The sequence below is a fragment of the Miniopterus natalensis genome, chromosome 5, assembly GCF_054644295.1.
Source record: "Miniopterus natalensis isolate mMinNat1 chromosome 5, mMinNat1.hap1, whole genome shotgun sequence".
Lineage (NCBI taxonomy): Eukaryota > Metazoa > Chordata > Mammalia > Chiroptera > Miniopteridae > Miniopterus > Miniopterus natalensis.
In genome coordinates this window covers 22,507,150-22,528,900 of record NC_142085.1, presented here as the reverse complement: position 1 = coordinate 22,528,900, position 21,751 = coordinate 22,507,150, and the positions used below count along the sequence as shown (strand labels likewise).

Genomic DNA, 21,751 nt, shown 5'->3' with positions numbered 1-21,751 from the left:
AAGTATTACCTTCAACATATCCATAATATGACAGCTATGATCAGGTGATAAAGGCACTCTTAAGTTAGAAGTAATTATCCCTTACTATATAATTATAAGCAGAATCCTTATTCTAGAATTTTTATTATTTTATTATTTTTATTTTTTGCCTGTTAAAGAAAAGCAAGTAATCAAGAGATGCTGGTCTTTTTTCTCTAAGGATTGATTTACTTGCCGACTATAACAACTAAAAATAGATATACACATACAAATAGATGGCATTTTTATTTTGTTTAGGCAGATTATACTTAGAATACTTGTCAGGGTTCAATGAACCTTAGAGATCTTCAAACAAGCTAATAAGTAGTTGGCCAAAATTTCAGATATAGAATTACCAGGTGTATAGTACTGGGCAGTCTGGTATTCTTGTTTCCTGTTCCGCAAAATTAAAAACATGCTGGGGCAATGAGACTGTTATTTATTGTGCACTGGGTGGTTACATGGGTGTATACATAATAAAAACTCATTGAGCTGTACACTCAAGATTTGTGCACTTTACTGTATATAAATTACAACTAAAAAATAAAAATAAAAAAATAAATTGCGAAAGACTAAAAACAAACAAAACTTGGAAATGAAATTGATCTTTTTTATTTGATTTCAGATTTGCTTTATCTTAATTACTGACTGGTACTTAAGAGAGACTTGACACACTTTTGTTGTTGTTTCTGAGTGTTTACCTTTCAGTAAACTGTTACTTTAAAAGATCCCGGGATCTTGTAAGGCGAGAAAGCCTTCAACTTACCCGTTTGCAAGATGGTGTAGTAATTTTGTCCAAAATTTTGTATAACACACGAGGCGGCCTCTAGGGCTGCGGGATACATACCGAGAATTTTTCCTTCACTTCACAATCCTCCGCGGCCTTATATTCTTATGGGGCACTTCAGGCAACGGTATTCAAGAGCAAATGGGTCGCTGAACTAAAGAACTTTTCGCAAGGATGCCATGATTTTATTCTCAATCCCAGATTCTCAAAATTCACTTTATTTCTTCCCTTGGATGCTGCTTAAGAAAGAGCTCCAGCACACCTGAGTTGAATATTATTTTAAAAACTATTTCCTTCCATGTTTTCATCTCCTTGCGTTCTAAAGCCCTATTCGCTGAGGTTGAGCGTTTCAGTCGAACCGTCTAGCTCGGTTTGTTCCGTCTTCGGCGGGTACGGGTACAGCTGATTGGAAAAAACCCTCCGAACATCCGGAAACGGGGAAGACTACGACTCCCAGAACGCATCGCTTCCCGGTCTCGTCCTCCTTCTGCTGCCCAATGACCAGGCTCTACGAGCCCTTCTTCGGCCCCATTGGTCAGCTTTCCCGTCAGTAAAGGTGGAAAGGGCGGGGAGAAACGGGGCGCCCCGGAAGACACATTTCCCGCCACCGCTAGGCGCGGCTAGTAAACGCGAAGAAGACATAGCTCTAGATTGGACAGTATTTAGGGAAGCGGAGCCAGCCAATCAGACTGTGCATATCCTCCCAGAGACCCCGCCTCTTCCTCGGGGTAACTTTTGCTGGCGGGAAAAGTTCGGAAGTTTTCGCGCCGGGCCTGGTTCATCTGAGACCGTCCGCGGGGCTCTGAAGCAGGTAGTTCCGAGTTGACAAGCATGGCGGGGACCGTGGTGCTGGACGATGTGGAGCTGCGGGAGGCGCAGAGAGATTACCTGGACTTCTTGGATGACGAGGTGAGAGAGGCTCTGGGTCGCGAGGTGCTGGAGCTTGGAGTCTGGGGTGGCGGACCGGCCGAGGGAGGCCACGCGGGCCTCCGCTCCACGCCGAGCGGCGACCGGGCCCGGGAGGTAGAGGCCCCTAGGCCCGCAGACTGCCGCGGCCCGGCCGGCCGGCCGGCGCGGGCGCCTCCCACCCCGATTTTCTCGCGGTGGAGCCAGCCCTTGGTTGGTTTTCTATTGGTGAACCTTAGGGAGCGGTCCTGTGACTTTGTCATAAGTACTTCGTGGCTGGGTCGCGCGAAATTTGACAGGCTTCCTTCAGGTGCAAACAAAATGGCAAAGACCACTTGGACCTTTTGCAAATCACTCCCGGCTCTCAATTTGGGGGGGTGCAAGGGGGGGCGGGGGGAAGCATTGCTGTTGGATGGTAGTGATCCGCCGCGTTTAGGGTCCCTAGATTTAGAGAGTGACTTCCTGCTGGGAGGAAGACTTCCTCATTTGGCAGCATTTTTTTTCCTCAATGCTAAGTGAGATGCAAAGTGGTTGTTATACAGCTAAAGGGGTTTCGTATGTAACCCAAGATTGAAAGCCGTAGAATGTTGGTTAATCCTGTTTAAGGGTGGCTCATGCTGTATTTGTAAACAAATAGCTAAGACTCCCAACTCTTTTAGATCTGAATGTGAGAACTCTTTTTATACAGGTGATCAGGGAATAAAATATTTTAATTCAGTATATGATTTTTAAGTGAAAATTTTAATATGAATATTAAAAGCCTGTTTAATTTACATTTTGACAAGGTTTGTATTTATTTTCCTTTTAGACTTCTTATGAGCCCATTAAAGGCTGAGGAATGACTGCATACAGAAAAGCTGTTATTAATAGGACTATCAGCATGGACCTTGAGGAAGTCCTACTCCCTACACTGTCCCCTTGGGTTGTAGATGGAATCTGAGGCTAGTGAGTGAAAACATAGGAGAAAGTGGGGTTCAGCTCTGCTGCAGAGATTGACGTTTTTATCTTGCTGTGAGAGCTGCCCCTTTAAAAACATTTTTGTACTATGGCCATTGTTACATATATGGTGGTGGTTATTTTTCAGGAAGACCAGGGAATTTATCAGAGCAAAGTTCGGGAGCTGATCAGTGACAACCAATACCGGCTGATTGTTAACGTGAATGACCTGCGCAGGAAAAATGAGAAGAGGGCTAATCGGTGAGTGGCAAGGATTTCCAAGGGAATATCCTGGCTCTGGGTGAGAAGGACTCCCTTCTCCCTTCTCCACATTGGAACTGGCTTCCCAGGAGAGGACCTGGATGAAATATTTTTGACCTTGAAGCCCTCATTTCCTTACGTACTCCTATGTTGTTGCTTTTTAATCCTCAGTGGAGGACATGCTTATTGATTTTAGAGAGGGGGGAGGGAGAGAGAAACACTGATGTGAAAGAGAGGCATCGATTGGTTGCCTTCCCATACACACCCCTACCAGGATCGAACCCACAACCTAGGTGTGTGCCCTGACTGGGAATAGAACCTGCAACCTTTCGGTGTATGGGATGACGCTCCAACCAACTGAGCCACACCTGCCAGGGCCCTGCTCCTGTTTTTTATCTTCCAAAAGTAGGTGGTAGGCATTTTCCTCTCAAGAGTTCTTCCGATCATGTTTGAGTATCATTTCTACATCTTTGATAAGTTGAATTAAAGTTGGCCCTCAATTCTGATGTATTTCCCTGAGCCTTGTAGGATGGGAGGATAAAGTAGGAGCTAGATTTTTGCTCCTTGGCCTTCATCATTGAAGAATGTCCACATTGTTTTGAGGGTCAGCTTTTTTGAGTTCTGCTTTCTCTGCCTAATTATTCTTTCTCTTGCCCATATGCAGCCTCCTGAACAATGCCTTCGAGGAGCTGGTTGCCTTCCAGCGGGCCTTAAAGGATTTTGTGGCCTCCATTGATGCTACCTACGCCAAGCAATATGAGGAGTTCTACGTAGGATTGGAAGGCAGCTTTGGCTCCAAGCACGTCTCTCCCCGAACTCTTACCTCCAGCTTCCTCAGCTGTGTAGTCTGTGTGGAGGGCATTGTCACTAAGTGTGAGTGGGTTAAAGTAATGGTCTGAGGGAATGGAGGTGGAATATAGTTAGAGGGTCTGGGAAAGCAGGAGAAGTGGAGTAGAGCTGGGTAGCTTGTGGTATCAGAAAGGTGGAACATTTAAATTACTGGGTGAAACTTGGAAGAGCTCCAAGTGCACAGTGATTAGGGGTACTTGAGTGAGCTCCTATGCTAAGAATGATGTATTCTGCTGAGAGTGGAGGGGTCTTGGTTCTTGGCAGTCTCCTCTTTCTAACCCTGAATTCCTGCTGTTTCTTAGTCGGGACTGGTTGTACTTTACTTTTACATGGGTATGGGGATGTTCTGTATATAGATATAAAGATGAATAAGTGACAAGTATTATTGAAATAGCTTAAACTAATTGGGACAATAGTATTTGGAATCATCATAAGCTTGCCTGGGTTAGGTCTCACCTTTATCACTGTCTGGTTAAATGACTTTATATGCATGTTTTTTCATTCCTAGGCTCTCTAGTTCGTCCAAAAGTTGTCCGCAGTGTCCACTACTGTCCTGCTACCAAGAAGACCATAGAGCGACGTTATTCTGATCTCACCACCCTAGTGGCCTTTCCCTCCAGCTCTGTTTATCCCACCAAGGTGAGGGGAATGAATTGACTGCACCTCTTTGGAAGTTGTAGTCAAATATATGTGTTTTAATGCAAGTAATTGGGTAATATCTGAGATCTTCTAAAAGTAAATAGGGTGGAAAGTAAGGACTAAGGATTAATCTAAAGGAAAGATTGCTTGCTAGCCAGAGCTTAATATAGAAAGCTCACAGTTTTTATTTTTTTAAAAAGGAATAAATATTCACTGTAGAAAATTATGGAAGGGTAGAAAAAATGAAAAGTCATCTACACTGATCTTTTAACAAAGTTGTAATCACATATAATTTTGTAGTCTAAAAGTAAATGGGAAAATACTTATGCTATCATGTTATTACGTGCTCTTTGCGGGTATTTTACTATGGGTTTAAGAGAAGGTCTGCCTAAGCAATGGCTTTATTCTTAGTGGGCAGGTTGATCTGAATTGAGGATGATGTGGAGTCTTACTTAATGAGACAAAAGAAGATGGTTACTATTGATTTCTTGATGTCTGAGCTCATTTTTTCAAAGAATACCTGTCCCACCATTTTAATTGAGAGCTACTGTATCCAAAGAATTGTTAGGCACTGTGGAGGACATGGGTATAAGTAAGACCCAGAACTTGTCTTCAATTTTATCAACTGGTAGAGGAATCTTAACACATAAACAAGTAAAACAAGAATGAGTATCTTAGAATTATTAGTGCAGCTTACTTTGTAATCATTTAGTTTACCTCCACATGCTACGTTGAGGTTCAGAGAGGTTAAGTGACTTGCTTATGGTCTCAGTAAGTGATGATTCTAAGGACTGGGACCCATGTCTTTTTACTTTTAGGTCAGTTACATTTTCTAAGTTATCCTGCTCTCTAGAATCCTACTTTCTAGAATTTCTTCTCTAGGAAGTACTCAATGATACTCTTCTACCAATTACTGAAGCCAAGCTTCTTTGAGCTGGAAAATACATCAGGCTGGCCTCTGGAGGTGTGTCTAGTGTGGTGCTTAAGAGCTTGGGCTTTGGAGTTATATCTGCCTTTAGTCCTGGCTCCACTACTTATGGTGTGATATTAGGGAATATATTTAACCTCTCCCAGCCTCAGATTTTTTAATCTGTTGTAAAATGTGAAAAATATCTCCTTTACTGAATTGTGGTGATGACATGAAATAATTCTATGAAATAATAGCACAGTGTTTTGCACAAAGTAAGTATTCAATAAGCATTGTGTTTTTTGGAAATTCAAATGGCAAGGAAGTAAAACTTTAAAAATGTTATTACTGAAGTTTAATACATGCACAGGAGTGTACAACTTGATGAGTACCTGTAAAATCAGCATCCAAAAGAGGAAACAACCTTACCAGCAATCATAAGTCCCTCACGAGGCCCCACACTGCCCTGTTAGACTATCCTGATGTCCAGCAGCAGAGATTATTTTTGCCTATTTTTATATTTTATCTAAATAAATACTCTTTTGTGTTGGCTTCTGTTTGTGAAATTTATCCATGTTGTGTGTAGGTATATTTCGTACATTTTCATTGTTTTACAGTTCACTTGTGAATATACCACATTTATTTAACCATTCTGTGGCTGGCATTCAGATACTGTCTAACTTTTGGGTATTAGGAATAGTGCTGCTGTGAACTTGGTAGTACAAAGCTTCAGGTGAATGCTTCCGTTGGGTATTACCCAGGAGTAGAAATACTGCATCATAGTGAAAGCATGTACTCAGCTTTAGTAGGGGAAGTATCTTAATTTAGATGCTAATATAGCTGTGGTCCCTTCAGACTACAGATTGCCCCTTCCATCTGGATGGTTTGTCATTAGAACAGATAAGGTTGGAATGCTGGAGAAAATATTTGGCTTTTTTGTTTCTGGATGGTTTTTCATTAGAACAGATAAGGTTGGAATGCTGGAGAAAATATTTGGCTTTTTTGTTTCTGGATGTTAAAATCTCATGAAGTCATCCAATTATATCTGTTTCCCACCACAAATAAGCATGGTATTTCCAAAACAGGGCTGAGATAACTCTGCTTTTCTGTGTGCCTCTTCCAGGATGAGGAAAACAATCCCCTTGAGACAGAATATGGCCTTTCTGTTTACAAGGACCACCAGACCATCACCATCCAAGAGATGCCTGAGAAGGCCCCAGCCGGCCAGCTTCCCCGCTCTGTGGATGTCATTCTGGATGATGACTTGGTGGATAAAGTGAAGCCTGGTGACCGAATTCAGGTGGTGGGGACCTACCGTTGCCTTCCTGGAAAGAAGGGAGGCTACACCTCTGGGACTTTCAGGTAAAGAGTCAGTCATGAAGTGTTTGGAATGCTGCTGGCAGCTTCCATTTCTGGTAATAATTTTTCTCTAGTTTGCCATATTCCAGAGAGTTAGAACAGACAGGTGGAGCATTCTACTGGCCAGGGAAGTTGGATACCTGTTTTCTATCATATAAAACTGGTAATACTATCTCATGCTAAAAGTGGGAGTTACTGCTAATATGATTATAGCCTCATGGCTTACCTGGGAGTATCTCACGAATTCTCACCTCCTTACCATGTACACTTCTACCTGAACCCCTGTGGGTCAGCAGGAGATAAATTCCTGAGTTGAAGCATGGTCAGATGTTTAGGTCATGGAGAAGAGAGAATCATTTGCTTAATTCAGAACTTTTTTTTTTCCTTTTCAATTTGCTATTCTAGATTGTTAACCTAAAAAGACTCTGATGTTAGGAACTGAAGATGGTAGGCTTTCTCTTAATTCTCCCCTTTATCTCAGGACGGTTCTGATTGCCTGCAATGTGAAGCAGATGAGCAAGGACATTCAGCCTTCCTTCTCTGCTGAGGATATAGCGAAGATCAAGAAGTTCAGTAAAACCCGCTCCAAGGTCCGATGTCCGTCCTTCAGGGATTGGAGGGTGGGATGGAATTGGACGGGTTGTGTTCGGGCATGGCCATCTTTGTACTGGATCACGAGGAAGGTCGAGGTTTTTTTCCTCTGAAGTATTTGGTGCTAGCTTTTAGTTTTGACCCAGGCAGCAAGCAACAGGGTGTTGTTTTTGCTCTTTGTTCTTTAACATTTCTGTTGTGCTACCTGCTGGGCTTCTAAGTGAACATAATATAAATAAAGAATAGGAGTTAGAATATCAGTGTACCAGTGAGTCTGTACTGAAGACGTTAATGATGTTACTTAAATTTAAAATATTGTGTTATTTTTGTTTTAGTTGTCAGATTTTTTTTTCTTTTTAAAGACTATGTTCACATTTAGAATTGAACAAAATATAATGCATGTGTGATAAAGGTTACTACTGAAGCACAATACATATTCTTATTGAACCTAAAATGCTTTGAACCTGGAAACACTTATCTGGCTTAAAATTAAGATTATTTATTGATTAATATCAATGGAAAGTATAAAGATAAGCAGATTTCAGTTTTGATCAGGAGTCACATTTTTCTTAAAGATTAAACCTTTAAGCAAGTTTTGGAATGTAGGCTTCCTCTGTATCTTAAATGATCTGTATTCTGAAAATGATCTGAGCAATGAGATTTGTCTTAGGAAGCTTTTACGATTTTACAATAGTATTTGTGTATTTCTTCAAGCATTTTGAATAGGCCACAGTGTAAAGTGGAACTCCGCAAAATCCCAATGAATCTCATTAGGCTTTTCCTGCCATTGGTTGTTCCCCCTGTAGGATATCTTTGACCAGCTGGCCAGGTCATTGGCCCCCAGTATCCATGGGCATGACTATGTGAAGAAGGCAATCCTTTGCTTGCTCTTGGGAGGGGTGGAACGCGACCTGGAAAACGGCAGCCACATTCGTGGGGACATCAATATTCTTCTAATAGGTATGGTGCTGGGTATTTGCTTTAGACCCTTGACCTTCCCTTGTGGAGTGTGGTTGTGGGACTCTAACCTGTAAGATGGTATATTCTGTACCCACCTGTATTTCAGTCCCATCAAAGGGCGAAAGGCTAAAATGAATCTTTTTATTATTTCTAGGCCTCCTGGTTTATATATCTAAAATGTGGTCTTCCACAAATGGTAAAGGGAAAGTGAAGGAAATAACGTTAATAACCTATTACTGTATATTTCTGTTATGCCAAGAGCTGTTCTAAAAAAGCAAAACTTGCTGGGGTTGTGGGGAGTTTCTTAGAGAGTCACCACTGCCCCCATCCAATTGCAGGAGACCCGTCGGTTGCCAAGTCTCAGCTTCTGCGGTATGTGCTTTGCACTGCGCCCCGGGCTATCCCTACCACCGGCCGGGGCTCCTCTGGAGTGGGTCTCACGGCTGCTGTCACCACAGACCAGGAAACAGGTAAGGGAGGGTGTAAGGGTCCTTGGCAAATGTCTAGCAGTGAGCTGGAGCATAATTGTTTGATCTTGCTCTAGGTACTGGCTTGTGTTGGGAAGATACACTTGTATCTTTGGACTGGACTGTAGAGGACTGAGCATCTCTCAATAGTGGGTGAATTATTTAAGTTTGGGTTGCCCTCTATTGAAAAGAATGTTTCCTAGAAAGCTATTTAGAAGTGTTCTTAAGGAGAAAGCAAATTGGAAGGGAAAGAAAAGTGACGATCGTACTATTTCTAAATTAGAGGAAGGGGTTTGAAGACTAGTGAAAAGAGAACAGATCTCATTGGGAGATTACTCGAGGATAAGGGTGACGAGAGGAGAGTCTATAGAGGAAGTTGGCTGGAGGCCAGCTGCTTAGGGGTCAAGGTGGGACAAGGATTTCCCACCAGGAATTTGTCTAAGTCCCTAGGCGCTGACTTCACTGTATTCTCCTGCGGGATGGGAGAGGTACCTAGGAGGGAGATTGAAGTCTCTCCCTCTGTCCTCTACAACCTGGTCTGTAACGTGTATGTTTACCTCTCTACTTCCCAGGGGAACGCCGTCTGGAAGCGGGGGCCATGGTCCTGGCTGACCGAGGCGTGGTTTGCATCGATGAGTTTGACAAGATGTCTGACATGGACCGCACCGCCATCCACGAAGTGATGGAGCAGGGTCGAGTCACTATCGCCAAGGCTGGCATCCATGCTCGACTGAATGCCCGCTGCAGTGTTTTGGCAGCAGCCAACCCCGTCTATGGCAGGGTCAGTGGAATCAGGCACTTAATCATTGTCCTCACCTTCATTTAGTTTTGCTGAATAACTGGGCCAAGTTTAGTCTAGGTGACCCAGGGGAACAACAGGCCAAAGGCTAGAGAAAGCTTAACACCTTGTTGCTGTCCTTGGTTTAGGGTCATGGTTCCTCACCCATTCATACTCATCAGAATCCCCTGGAAATTTATTTATTTAAAGTAACTTTTTCAGAAATACAAAGAACACAAAAATGACCTGCAGCCTTACCACCCAGGTAACCTGTATTGACATTAAAATGAAATTACTATGTGCACGTGAAAGGAGGATTTATAAACAGAACAGAGAGATACAGTATGGAAATTAAAAGCCTTTCTTTTCTTTCTGTCCCAAGAGATAGCCACTAACAGCTCTTGAGTGTTGTCAGGAAACAAAAATGAAGCATGTATCACCAATGCACTATCTCTTTGTTAAGAATAAGTCTGCCATTGGTTTTTAGTATGACTATGGTGTGCTTGGATGTAATCTTAAATTCCGCTTGGACTTTGCCTTTTTTTTTTAAACAGCAGTCTAGTAATTCATTGTATGGATTTATAGTAAATTTGTTTAACTAGTCTCCATTTGGTGGGCATTTGCTGTTACCCCTTTTTTCTTCCCTGCATTTATGAATGAAGCTGCAACAAACATCCCTTTATGTGTTTTTTGTTACACATCTGGGAATATGCCTGTATGATAAATACCTAGCAATGAAATTACAGGATTAAGTTAAATGTATTTTTGTTTGGTAGAGCTTGCCAAATTGCCCTCTTTAAAGATTGTGTTAATAATACTACTAACTAATACTTACAAATGCTTTGTATTTATCAGTTCCTTTCATCCTCACAATAACTCCTGTGAAGTGTAGGTAGTTTCCTCATTTTACAGATGAGAGAATGGAGGCCTAAAAATTTAAGTAACTTGCTTAAGAGTTACAAACTAGAACATGGCAAAGCCAGGATTTGAACCCATAGCCCATGCTGTGCTCTGGCAGTTTATCCCACAGTGTGTGGGAATACCTGTTTTGATGATGTTTTTTAAACATACAAATGTCTGATTCCTAGCCCAGAATTTCTGAATCCATATCTCTGGGTTGAGGCTTTTGGTGACCATGGTTTAGAAAGGCTCCATAGTTGGTTCTAACGCATAGTGTGGGCTGAAACCATAGGTTTTTAGATGAATGTTAACATATATTTACATCATTCTGAAGAATTATAGGGAAATGTAGGGAGAAAATAGCAAGTCCTGAAATGTGAGCATGATCAGAATAATTATTAATCTTGCCCACAAGGTAGGTAGGCCCTCTGAAGTGTATGTGGGTGTGTATGCATCAGCCTAGTAGGTCTTGACTTGAAAGATAAGAATAGGGATTCTTGCCCAGCTGGGCGTGGCTCAGCAGTTGAGCATCGACTTAGGATCCAGGAGATTGCAGTTCTATTCTTGGTCAGGGCACATGCCCCAGTTGTGGGCTCGATCCCCAGTCGGGGGTGTGCAAGAGGCAGCTGATCGATGACGGCTCTCTCATCATTGATGTTTCAACTCTCTCCCTCTCCCTTCTTCTCTCTGAAATCAATAAAGATACGTTTAAAAAAAAAAAAAAAAGAATAGGGATTCTTGACTGCCATGGGAAAACTCCCATGATTCTTAGGACATAATTTGTAGATTATTGATCATTTTTATTTTACTCATTACCTTCTGAGTAAGGGACTCCAAAGTTTCTAAGTGCTTCTGGTTTAGCCAGCTTGTCTTGTCTTCAGGGTTGGTCCTGTGTTGGGAATGAGAGGAGCAGAATAAAGCTTGGAGAGGAGGAGTGTGGTTTTGATACCCATACACAGCCTGATAGGGGCACATAAGCTAGGAGGTGGGGCTTGGAGTCACTCAGGTCACCTGAGCTTCATTTAGAAAAGGGTTGCAGGCAGAAGAGATGAATTAAGTATTTTTATAGTATTAAAATATTTTGCTTCACTGCTTTTGGTTTTTTTCTCTAAGGTCTAGTCTTTCATTCTTACTCCCAGAATCAATCCAGCTGCCTTGTCCATTCTATTGATTTTTGCCTCCACTTTCTTTTTTTCTTGTGTTCCCAGTATGATCAGTACAAGACCCCTATGGAGAACATCGGGTTGCAGGACTCACTGCTTTCCCGATTCGACTTACTTTTCATCATGCTGGATCAGATGGACCCTGAGCAGGATCGGGAGATCTCAGACCATGTCCTTAGGATGCACCGTTACCGGACACCAGGGGAACAGGATGGTGATGGTGAGACCATGAGGAGAGTAAGGAAGGGAAGGGAACCTAAACAGACCTCGTCATCTGAGGCCCAGTCCAGGTAGTGGGGGTGTCTGGGTTGATGTCGAAGATGCCCTTCCCTGCCTGGCCACCTTCCCTTCTTGCTCAGTGGAGGTTATCCTAAGATGTGTCTTTTGTCCATTTCTGGGTCTGGGAACACCTTTGAGCATCTTCTGTGGGCCAGGTGGCTCCACCTTCCTTACTTGTGGCTTCCACATGTCTGTTTCCTTGTGGGTCCTTGCTTTGTGAATCATGTCTGTCTTCCTTCCTGTGCTATAGAAGAAGCAATCTCCCCTGGGTTAAGCTCTTTCTTACTCTCCTTTCTCTCATCTTGGGATTTCTAGCTATGCCTCTGGGTAGTGCCGTGGATATGCTGGCCACAGATGATCCCAACTTTAACCAGGATGACCAGCAGGACACCCAGATTTATGAGAAGCATGACAACCTTCTGCATGGGAACAGGAAGAAGAAGTGAGCATTCCTTCCTTATACCTGTCCCTTGAGCGAACCTGAGATTTGTGTCATATTAGAGCATGTGTATATCTAATATTATATCATATTAGGGCATGTGTATGTATCTATGCTGCCAGCTAAGATTATGCTTGGAGTCATAACCATGTGGACCTGTTTTCTTTCCTTTTGGATCCACAGATACACCCTTTTTCCTGGCCAGTTGCCTGGTAAATGTTTATGGGTGATTAAACTTAGGTTCTGATCTTCTCCTAAAATAGAAGGCTTGATGGCATCCTAACGGGTGGTGGGTGTGATGTCATCCCATATGTGAAGGATTGCACAAGTCACGCAGCTATTTGTGTTGAGCTCATGGTGCAGGGTCAGTAGATAGCAAGCACTGGAGGCTTTGCTGGATTTGAATTAAGGAAACTTGTGACCAGATGCTCAAAGCATGAAATGTGAGACCTTGTACCTCTATTTTTGGCCATGGTGCTGTAGGAAGCATAATATCTTCAGATCTGTTGGTTTAAGAGTATAAAATTTTGAGTCAGAAAATTGAATTTGAGAATTGAATTTGAGTCTATTCACGCTTCTCTGAGCCATAGTTTTCTCACTTATAAAATAAGGCAAGTAATACTTAAACTTCTTACCTCACAAATAATACCTAAGTAATACCTGTAGAATTAAATACGAATATGTGAAAGGGCCTTGGACATGTTCCATATGAGATTTATGGTAATGGGTTCTAGGCTGTGTCTGCTTTGCCACTTGACTTTGACTTCTCTGAGGAGAGGCAGAGCCACTGTCCCGGCGGGTGCTGAGGTGTGGCAGGGCAATGGAGTTCACTGTGTGTGGGTCCAGGGAGAAGATGGTGAATGCAGCGTTCATGAAGAAATACATCCATGTGGCCAAAATTATCAAGCCCATCCTAACACAGGAGTCAGCCGCCTACATTGCAGAGGAGTACTCACGCCTGCGCAGTCAGGACAGCATGAGCTCCGACACCGCCAGGGTGAGTCCCCAAGGGCAAGGCTAACTTGGGAGTCTCTTAAGTATGTGGCTGGGAGCTCTGAAACCATTTTAATGTAGTGATTCTTTACCTTTTTCTTTCTGGTCGTGGCACAATTTTAATAATTTTCTTTTTATAAAGGAAAATGGAATGAGAACCCCAGAGATAATATGTATCTGATCAGTTCAGGTGATATTGGCCTCCAGAAGCTGTGCTGTATTTAGCAAACATGAGCGACTTCTGGGAATGGAATTAGTCTCTCTTCTTACATGCAGTGTTAAATAAGAGCTGCCCTCAAAGAGCTCATCTGGGGTGGGGAGGCAGAAAGGTAGGTAGAAGGATCATACATATATATTTATAAATATATACATAGTGTGGTACCCGAAAACGACTGAATGTGAAAGACTGTTAGAGACAGGTGAAGAAGTGATTAACTTTTCCCTTGAACATCCCAGAGGGGTATGAATACCAGGAAAGGATTCCCAGAGTGTGATATTTGAGCTAGACTTTGACAGATGATTTGCAGTTGGGCAACTGATGGTTTTCCAAAGCTATTTCTAGAAACCTTACATACCAGTTTGTGCATACCATTGAATGTATCTAATCTTTTGGGGCAATTTAGTTCATATAGGATTTCACAAAGAAACCCAAGTCCAAAACCTTCATTCTGTGATACAGACATAGACTCTTGGATTTAGATAAGATCCCAGATCATCTACTTCAGTCTCACCAGGACAGGAATTACATTTTCTAGAATTCCTGCTAGGACTTCTTTGACACCCCCAGGGAAAACATGCCTAGTATATCATTGCATTGAAATGTTAGGATATTTTTCTATTTATTGAACTTAAACCTGCTTCCCTATGATGTCTACCCTTGGGTCTCAACTTTGTTTTCTGGAGATTTTGTATGACTTGTCTTCTTCAGTTAAATAGCCCCCTTTCTTTTTAAGTTTCTCCCATCATGTAAATACATTCCAGTGTGTCAAAGGTCCTCTCACTGCACATAATATCCCAATTAGAGCTTGTAATGGAGTGTATAATCTGTAAACTGTGGTAGCTTTCTAAATCATTGAAAGATTTGGTTAACTTACATAAATGTGAATATACTTGTTTTTGAATGTCAGATTGGGTTTAAATGATAATTTTGAAGACTTGAAAGTAGAAGTGACCACATACCTGAGTGATGCATCATATAATGTTCTGGTCCCAGGTTTTCAGCTAATTTTTGGACCTTGCACAAATCCTTTCACCACTTAGATCACAGTTTCCTTATTCATAAAATAATGAGAAAGTTGGGTAATGTTGGATGCTTAACTAGAAGGGCACATCAGAATCACCTGGATCTTAAAAAAAGTACCCATGTCCTGTCCTAAGCACAGGCCTTCTGATTCCTTTGACCAGGGGTCCTTTTCAGACAATAACAGTTAAAAAAAGGTAAAGGCATCCCAGTTGTGCACCCTCCCCTGTGAGAACCGTTCAATAAGAATTTGGCAGAGTTCTGGTCCTCCTCTGGACTTAATGAGTTCAAAAATGTGCTCTCTTTCACACCCCTCCTCAACGTGACCTTGGACAAGTTACTTGAGTTCCATTTTTCTCATCTGTAAAACTTTTCCAAGAAATAAAGAGCATTAAATGACACAGGAACATAAAAGCAAGGTTCCTGGTGCATTGTGTGCCTGCAGTAGGGACTGTCTTTTCCCCTTCACTTTTGTGCCCTTCCTAGGCTTTGTTATCCTTCCAGCCGCAAGATGCCCGATTTTCCTCTTTCCTGTCCTCCTTCTCGCTCCCTCAGCACCCTTTCACACATACTTCCTGATAATTTTCATCTTCCTGGATTTCATGTGGTAGTTGTAGAGAATAGAACACAGAGCTCTGAATCCTTTGCTGGGACCGCCTAGGGCTTATCTGGTAGTGTCAGTTTCTCCTTACCGGTGCAATGGGATTGCTGGGCATGCCTAAAGAATATGTAATTCTGGATAAGTAATCCTCTTTTGTTTTCTTCCCCAGACCTCTCCCGTTACAGCTCGGACTCTGGAAACCCTGATTCGATTGGCCACAGCCCATGCCAAGGCCCGCATGAGCAAGACTGTGGACCTGCAGGATGCAGAGGAAGCCGTGGAGTTGGTCCAGTATGCTTACTTCAAAAAGGTGAGGATTGGGTGCTTGGTGAGAGGTTCTTCTGAATAAACTCTTGGTGCTGGGGCTTCACAGCCTCCTCTGGCCGTCACCTGTGTTTGGGTCATCCGCAGGAAGCAGCATCTGTCTGCCGGTGTTCAGTTGGCCTCTCCCCTTTCTCTGGGACCTGCAGCATCAGTGGTTCCCAATCCTGGCTGCGTGTGAGAGGCAGCTGGAGAGCTTTAAAATACTGATACTAGAGTCCGGAGGGATTCTGGTATTGATGTGCTCTACCTTCTCTGCTTCCTTTGTCTCTTAAAAAGATGTTTCCAAAGGACTGACCTTGATAATCTTCCTCTTCCTTCTGTACCTTTCCCCTGGCACCTCTTCAGTTGTCCCATTAGTACCTGAAAAACTCATGTCACAAGTTGAACTCTCAGACTTGCTTCTCGTCATATTTCTGCTTGTGACATTGTAGCTCTGTCATTTTAGACACCAAGCCCTGAAGCCTTGAATCCCTTTTTCTCATTGCCCCCATTCTTCAACCCCTATCCCTCAGTCTGAATTGTAGCTCTTTGGGGTTTAGTGGTGGGTCTGATAAGCATTTCTTCACTGTTTGGCTTGCTAGAATGGGGTCATCTTAAATTTAAATCAAACACCTGATTTAGAAAGAAATGCATTGTTTCCCACTTAACCATTATGAGCTGGACTTTTTTTTCATTCATTTCTTTATTCAGTAAGCAGTTGTTGAATACCTACTATGTGAAAGGCATTGAACACACCACTTAGCATTTCTAAAGATGGGCAGCAGCCTATCCCCTGGTCTTAGTCCTGGGACTTGGGGACAAGAGAGGCCAGGTGAGTCCTTAGACCCATGGGTGTAATTTCTGCTGATGTTGCAGAAGGGACTCATTCAGAGTTCTTTATTCAGTTCCCTGGCATCAGCGACCCCTCCACCCACCCATACGTACTTGGCTTGGTTGTAGGTTCTGGAGAAGGAGAAGAAACGTAAGAAGCAAAATGAGGATGAATCAGAGACAGAAGATGAAGAGGAGAGAAGCCAGGAGGACCAAGAACAGAAGAGGAAGAGGTAAGGTGGGGCAAAGAGAAATGAAAGAAAAAGACTTCACTTAAGGCTGGGGGGGCAGGTGGATCAAGTTGGTATGCATCAGGTTCTTCAGGGAAAGGGTGCCTGAACCTGCGGGGTTTGAGGGTGAAGGTAACGGGCAAAGGAGACAGTGAGCGAGCCCTCTCTGCCTTTGGCGTGATGCTTTTGTTCTCTTTCTTGCTAAATAAGTGCTGAGTAGAAGGACCAGTAACTCCTTTAGAGGTTTTTGAATATACGTTTCAGAATTGTTTTCATAAGATTATTTATTCCTCTCGGACCCGTGGTCGACTTTGTGAGGGTGGATGATAGGGAAAAAGCATTGGGAAGCAGGAAAAGCTAACAGTTTATATAGCCCCGGGTCTAGTGTTCCACTTTAGAAGGTTCTCGTTCCTTTCCTCCATGGTCAGAGGCACAAGGTAGGGTTCCCTAAAGCTTTTCTTAACTGCTGTGGGGATTTTAGGAGGAAGACTCGACATCGCTCAGATGCTGGGGATGGGGACTCATATGACCCCTATGACTTCAGTGACACAGAGAAGGAAATGCCTCAAGGTAAGAGAGCATCCCCTACTGATGACGTTTTTAGTTGCTCTGTGCACTGCATTTTATGGGGGCTTCCATTTGGTTCTGCTTGGGACCCTGTGTCCAAGAGGTTTGTCCCAAGAGAGCCTCAGAAACTCAGTAAAACTGGAAAAGAAGCTCTGCTCAGTTGTTTCCCTCCTTGATGAACTGTGCTCTTTGCCAACCTGGTGTAAGCATCCCAGACACTGTGTATTGAGGGTCTCCTGCCTGACACAGTTCTTATATTGTTCATTCAGTGGAGAGTTCCCTTTATATTAATTGTCCTGCCTGGGTGCAGAATGCTAGGAAAGTGTTCAGCAGGCTCAGTGAGGGGTGGGGAGCAGAGATCACTTCTCTGGTGTGTGTGTGCAAATGGCTTCCCCTTGTTGCCCTTTCACCCTCTGCAACCATTTATCCTCTAAAGTGCAAACTCCAAAGACAGCGGACTCAGAGGAGGCCAAGGAATCCCAGGAGGTGGAGTTGAGTGAATCCAGGTGAGTAGGGAAGTGATTCCACGTGTTCCACAGAGGCAAAGACTTCTGGGGGAGAGGGCATGAAACAAGCTGCTTATCAATGGAGGTCAAAACCACAGGCCCAGAGGTTTCTAAAAACATTTTATGTTCTGGTTATAGTTTCAAACTTTAAAAATTTGCAAAAAGTTTGTAAAGAACTGTTGTATACCTTTACAAAGAATTCCTAGATGTTTACACTTTACCATTTATTTTCTAAATAATTCTCTTCGTGGGAATTTTAAATCTGAAGTCCCAGTGAGGTCAGTAGGAAGAGTCTCAGAGCAAGGACAGAGTTCATGTCTTTGAACCTTCAGTTCTTCTCAGTAGGAGATATATGCAGATATAGATATAGGTACATTTATATATAAATACAAAAATACATATTTATATACATAATTTATAGATACAACTTCCTGAAACTCTAGTGGTATAAATTCTTCACCTCAAAACAAATGACAATTCAGTGAGGAAGAAACAAATATAAATATACATTTATATATAAATACATGTATATATTTACAAATATAAAATACATAGTTATATAAACTACTTAAAATAAGTATAAATATATTAAATATATAGATTTAGTATATTAAATATAGATTATTATAATTAAATATAAATTAAGTATAATAAATATATATTAAATAGAAAGAGTATATAATTTATATAAAAAATAAATACATAAATACTTATTTATATTTTTTCCTTACTGAATTGTCATTTGTTTTGAGTTGAAGGGTTTTAGCACTAGAGTTTTAGAAATAGTTTTATCTATAAATTTTGTTATTGGACACCAAAGAAACTCCATGGGTAAGGTTTGCTTTTTTCTTTTAATAACTTAAACACACACAAAACACAATATGTTTAACTGAAGAAATTTGAAAACACTGTAAAGTATTTAGGAAAAAAGACATTAAAATCAACTGTAATTCCACTCCCCAGAGATAACTATGGAACTGTATTTGAAAGCTCCTTCTAAATCGGCTTATACAGGTCTCTTTTCAATAACTGCATGGTTTCCATAGTATGGATGTGTAAAATGTTATTTGTGTTTTCTAATAATGGACGTATAGGTTCCATAAATCTGCTGTTTGCAGTAAAACATTCTCATTTATCTGTCACTTATGCAAGTGTAGCTAGCTGTAAGGTTAATTGCTAGAAGTGGACTCCCTGAGTCAAAGGATATGTACTTTAAAATTTTAGTATATGTTGCTAAATTGCCTCCCAAAGATGCCATCCCAGTTCACATTTCTACCAACAGTGTATGGGAAATCCAGTCTCCCACCCTCAAAGGCCTCTTATTTTAAAATGCTGTTATTTCTCAATGTGATCAAACTGAAGGTTTCAGGAAGCTCTATAGTACAACAGTTTAGCTTTGAAGGGGGAAACTCAGGCACAGAGCAGCCATCAGGCGCGCGCGTGCGCGCGTGTGTGCGTGCGTGTGTGTGAACATGTACACGCGCGGGGACGACTATCCTGTTTTAACACTTTAGGTTTTCCCAACATAGATCTTGCCTGAAAGCACTTGGGTTTATTTACTCCTCCTTCACCCATTTCCTCCTGTCTTGGGCAGGTTGAAGGCATTCAAGGTGGCCCTCTTGGAGGTGTTCCGGGAAGCTCATGCCCAGTCTGTGGGCATGAATCGCCTCACTGAATCCATCAACCAGGACAAAGAAGAGCCCTTCTCTCCAGAGGAGATCCAGGCGGCACTGTGCAAGATGCAACACGACAACCAGGTCATGGTGTCTGAGGGCATCATCTTCCTCATCTGAGGAGGTCTTGTGTCTGAACTTCGGGGCTCCGCCAGGAAAGCTCCCATCCCACCCCCACCTTCACCCCCATCTTGGTCTTTGCCCTTATTCCCTGAATAACAGTGTTTAATTGGACCGAAGTTGAGGGACACATGCTGAAGCTGAATCAGAACTTGGTGGGAGCTTTGGGAAAGAAAGCTGCCATGAGGTAAAGCGAGAGTCAGGTGGGACAGGACCAAGACTGTTGCCTCTCGTTGCAAAAGACTGGATCAGACTCCCCATTTCCATCCCAAGACAAACCAAACCATTGTTTGCTGTAAATAGCATATGACTTCTGAGTATTTTGGGGGCACAGCTGGTTTTTGTTTATCTTTTCTGTTGGTTGGCTTTATTTCCTCATGAGCACTTTGGTCTAGAGCAGGCTTTGGGTTTTACACTGGTGGAGAGAAGCTCTGGAAGCAAGTCATGAATGCCAAGGACACTTTCTTTGAAGAAGCACCAGTTAAGACTAATAGGAACCTTTGCCCTAAATATCCAAGATGTTGAATAAACTTAAATTTTTTATACTATGCAAATGGCCTTAATACTTGGGCTATTATAGACAGATTTAATTTTTGTTTTCCTTGAAAGCTCTGCCCTATAAGTTTTGCTGCTTTCACATTTGCACCAAGCCACCACAAGGTGGCAGCAGGCTGCTGTGCACTCTTTGGGGTTAGGTCTTTAGGCAGTTTTCTTCCTCTGTAACACCAGCATTTATTAATTAAAATTGTGCAAACCAAATCCTGCTGATTTCAAATAGCTAAGTGGCCACAGGAGGCCAGTGAGTGAAAGTCCAAGCGGAGAATTGAACCTCTACCTGGCTTTTCTGAGCCTGAATCAAATCCCCTTCATGGAGAAACAATACCTGATATATCACATACTTCAAAATCATGGGTTTTACTCATAAAGAGATACTTTTATAGGATTCTTGTGAAACCACTTATACCTGGATGTCCAGCCCTTGGAATTTATGTCTGTTTGCACAGAAGTTGTAGAGGGGCCAGGGCAGTACTTCTATTGTATGGTTTGAATAGCTTCTGAAGAAGATTTAGGGTTACTTAAATAAAAAAATAAAATGTGTGACTTTATGGGGGCCTGTGTCACATGGATTGGAATCTGCTCAGAAAAGATGTTTTGCTGGTTCTCGGCTGTGAGATTGCTGAGGGACTTCCTCTTCCTTTGTGCTGGGAGGATCCCCTCACCCTGAAGCCATGAAGCAAGATTTTTCTGAAGGGAAGACAAAACTGCTGGGGAGTTGTTTCATTTTTGTGATTTATTTTCACAGATGTGAAAGCCCAGGCCTAGTGGGAGTGATCTAGAGAGCACAGTTCCAAAGGGTAGAGGGCAGTAGTATCAGAAGGAGTTTGACATTGAGCTCTGGCAATGAGTGTGATGTGCTGGGTGCAACAGTGGGTGCAGAAGTAGGGTTTCATGCTCTTGAGGCCTACAGGCTGAGAATGTGTATGTCTAATGTGTCAGCATTCTAAAAATGGGAAGCATAGTTATGCTCATGCCAAATGAAGGCATACAAAATAAAGAGCTATAGCAGTTGAGGGGCCATGAGAGAATCAGGAGGGGAGTGGAAGCTATTGGTATAAATGAAAGCTAGAGTTTTTCAGGGGTCTCCTCAAATAGTCTGTTCCAGAAAGGCCAAACATTGTGTCAATAGGACTCTTGCTCTCTATCCTTTACTTTTGAGGAAACAGGAACAGAGTGGAAGAGGAACTAGGTGCACCCAGCATTTTGGAAATACCTATAATACCAAGTTTACCTTGCTGACAGTTCAGCTCTTGGCAAGCTAACAAAAGAGTAGAGAGTAGAATACTGTTTCCAGCAGCCACAATAGATATTAATTATATTAAAATAAGTTACTCTTAGGGACTCAATTCTCCAAATTTGAGTTTTTAAAAATTTGTGTGTATTATTTTGCAATTTAGAAAAACACAAAAGAAGTTGCTAAGCACTTAAAGAATAGGCACTTACTCATTGTCAAGAGCTCCAGATTTCTGCTGCGGGAACCTGAAAGAGGCAGCTCAGGCTGGGCTCACCCACAGGCTGGTGGCCCCAGGGGACCCCGGTGGCTGTGGAGGGCGCCACCATTGTTATACGGTGCTGCAATTGCACTGGTGGCTCAGGTCATCAGGGAAAAACATGCTGCATCCAAAAGAGAAGACTACATTTAGGTTTATGTCTGAAAGTTAAAATGATTTGTGGGGCTTAGAGAAATAAGTTGTATCTTGAAAAATTATACCACCTTATTCCTTAACTGTCCTGGACAAAGGAAGTGTCAATACGAACAGATAGTTTTCCAAAAAGACAGTTTGGTTAGTATCTGGAATTGAGTCTCTTCTCTTACCAAATAGTTTCAGTTAAGTTTGTGCTGCTTGTTATTTCATCTGTAAAATGGGATAATTGCTGCCTTGTGGGTGC

At 42.3% G+C, this 21,751-nt stretch overlaps 1 protein-coding gene across 2 annotated transcripts; it reads left to right on the top strand.

Annotated features, from left to right (window-relative positions):
- Positions 1–1,440: 1,440 nt before the first annotated feature.
- MCM3 (minichromosome maintenance complex component 3) lies at positions 1,441–20,409 on the top strand. 2 transcript variants are annotated; one of them, XM_016209825.2, is made up of 17 exons: positions 1,442–1,714; positions 2,796–2,908; positions 3,573–3,781; positions 4,266–4,396; positions 6,427–6,665; positions 7,144–7,252; positions 8,060–8,213; positions 8,552–8,683; positions 9,253–9,461; positions 11,567–11,741; positions 12,116–12,242; positions 13,086–13,236; positions 15,243–15,383; positions 16,337–16,440; positions 16,919–17,007; positions 17,441–17,510; positions 19,105–20,409. In XM_016209825.2, exons 1-17 carry the CDS (start codon positions 1,637–1,639, stop codon positions 19,301–19,303), a joined length of 2,430 nt encoding a protein of 809 aa, XP_016065311.1. In that variant the 5' UTR covers positions 1,442–1,636; the 3' UTR covers positions 19,304–20,409. The 2 variants fall into 2 exon arrangements, with proteins under 2 accessions (XP_087673569.1, XP_016065311.1); XM_087817443.1 differs by lacking the exon at positions 2,796–2,908 and having other exon boundaries at positions 1,441–1,714.
- The last annotated feature ends 1,342 nt before the right edge of the window (positions 20,410–21,751 follow it).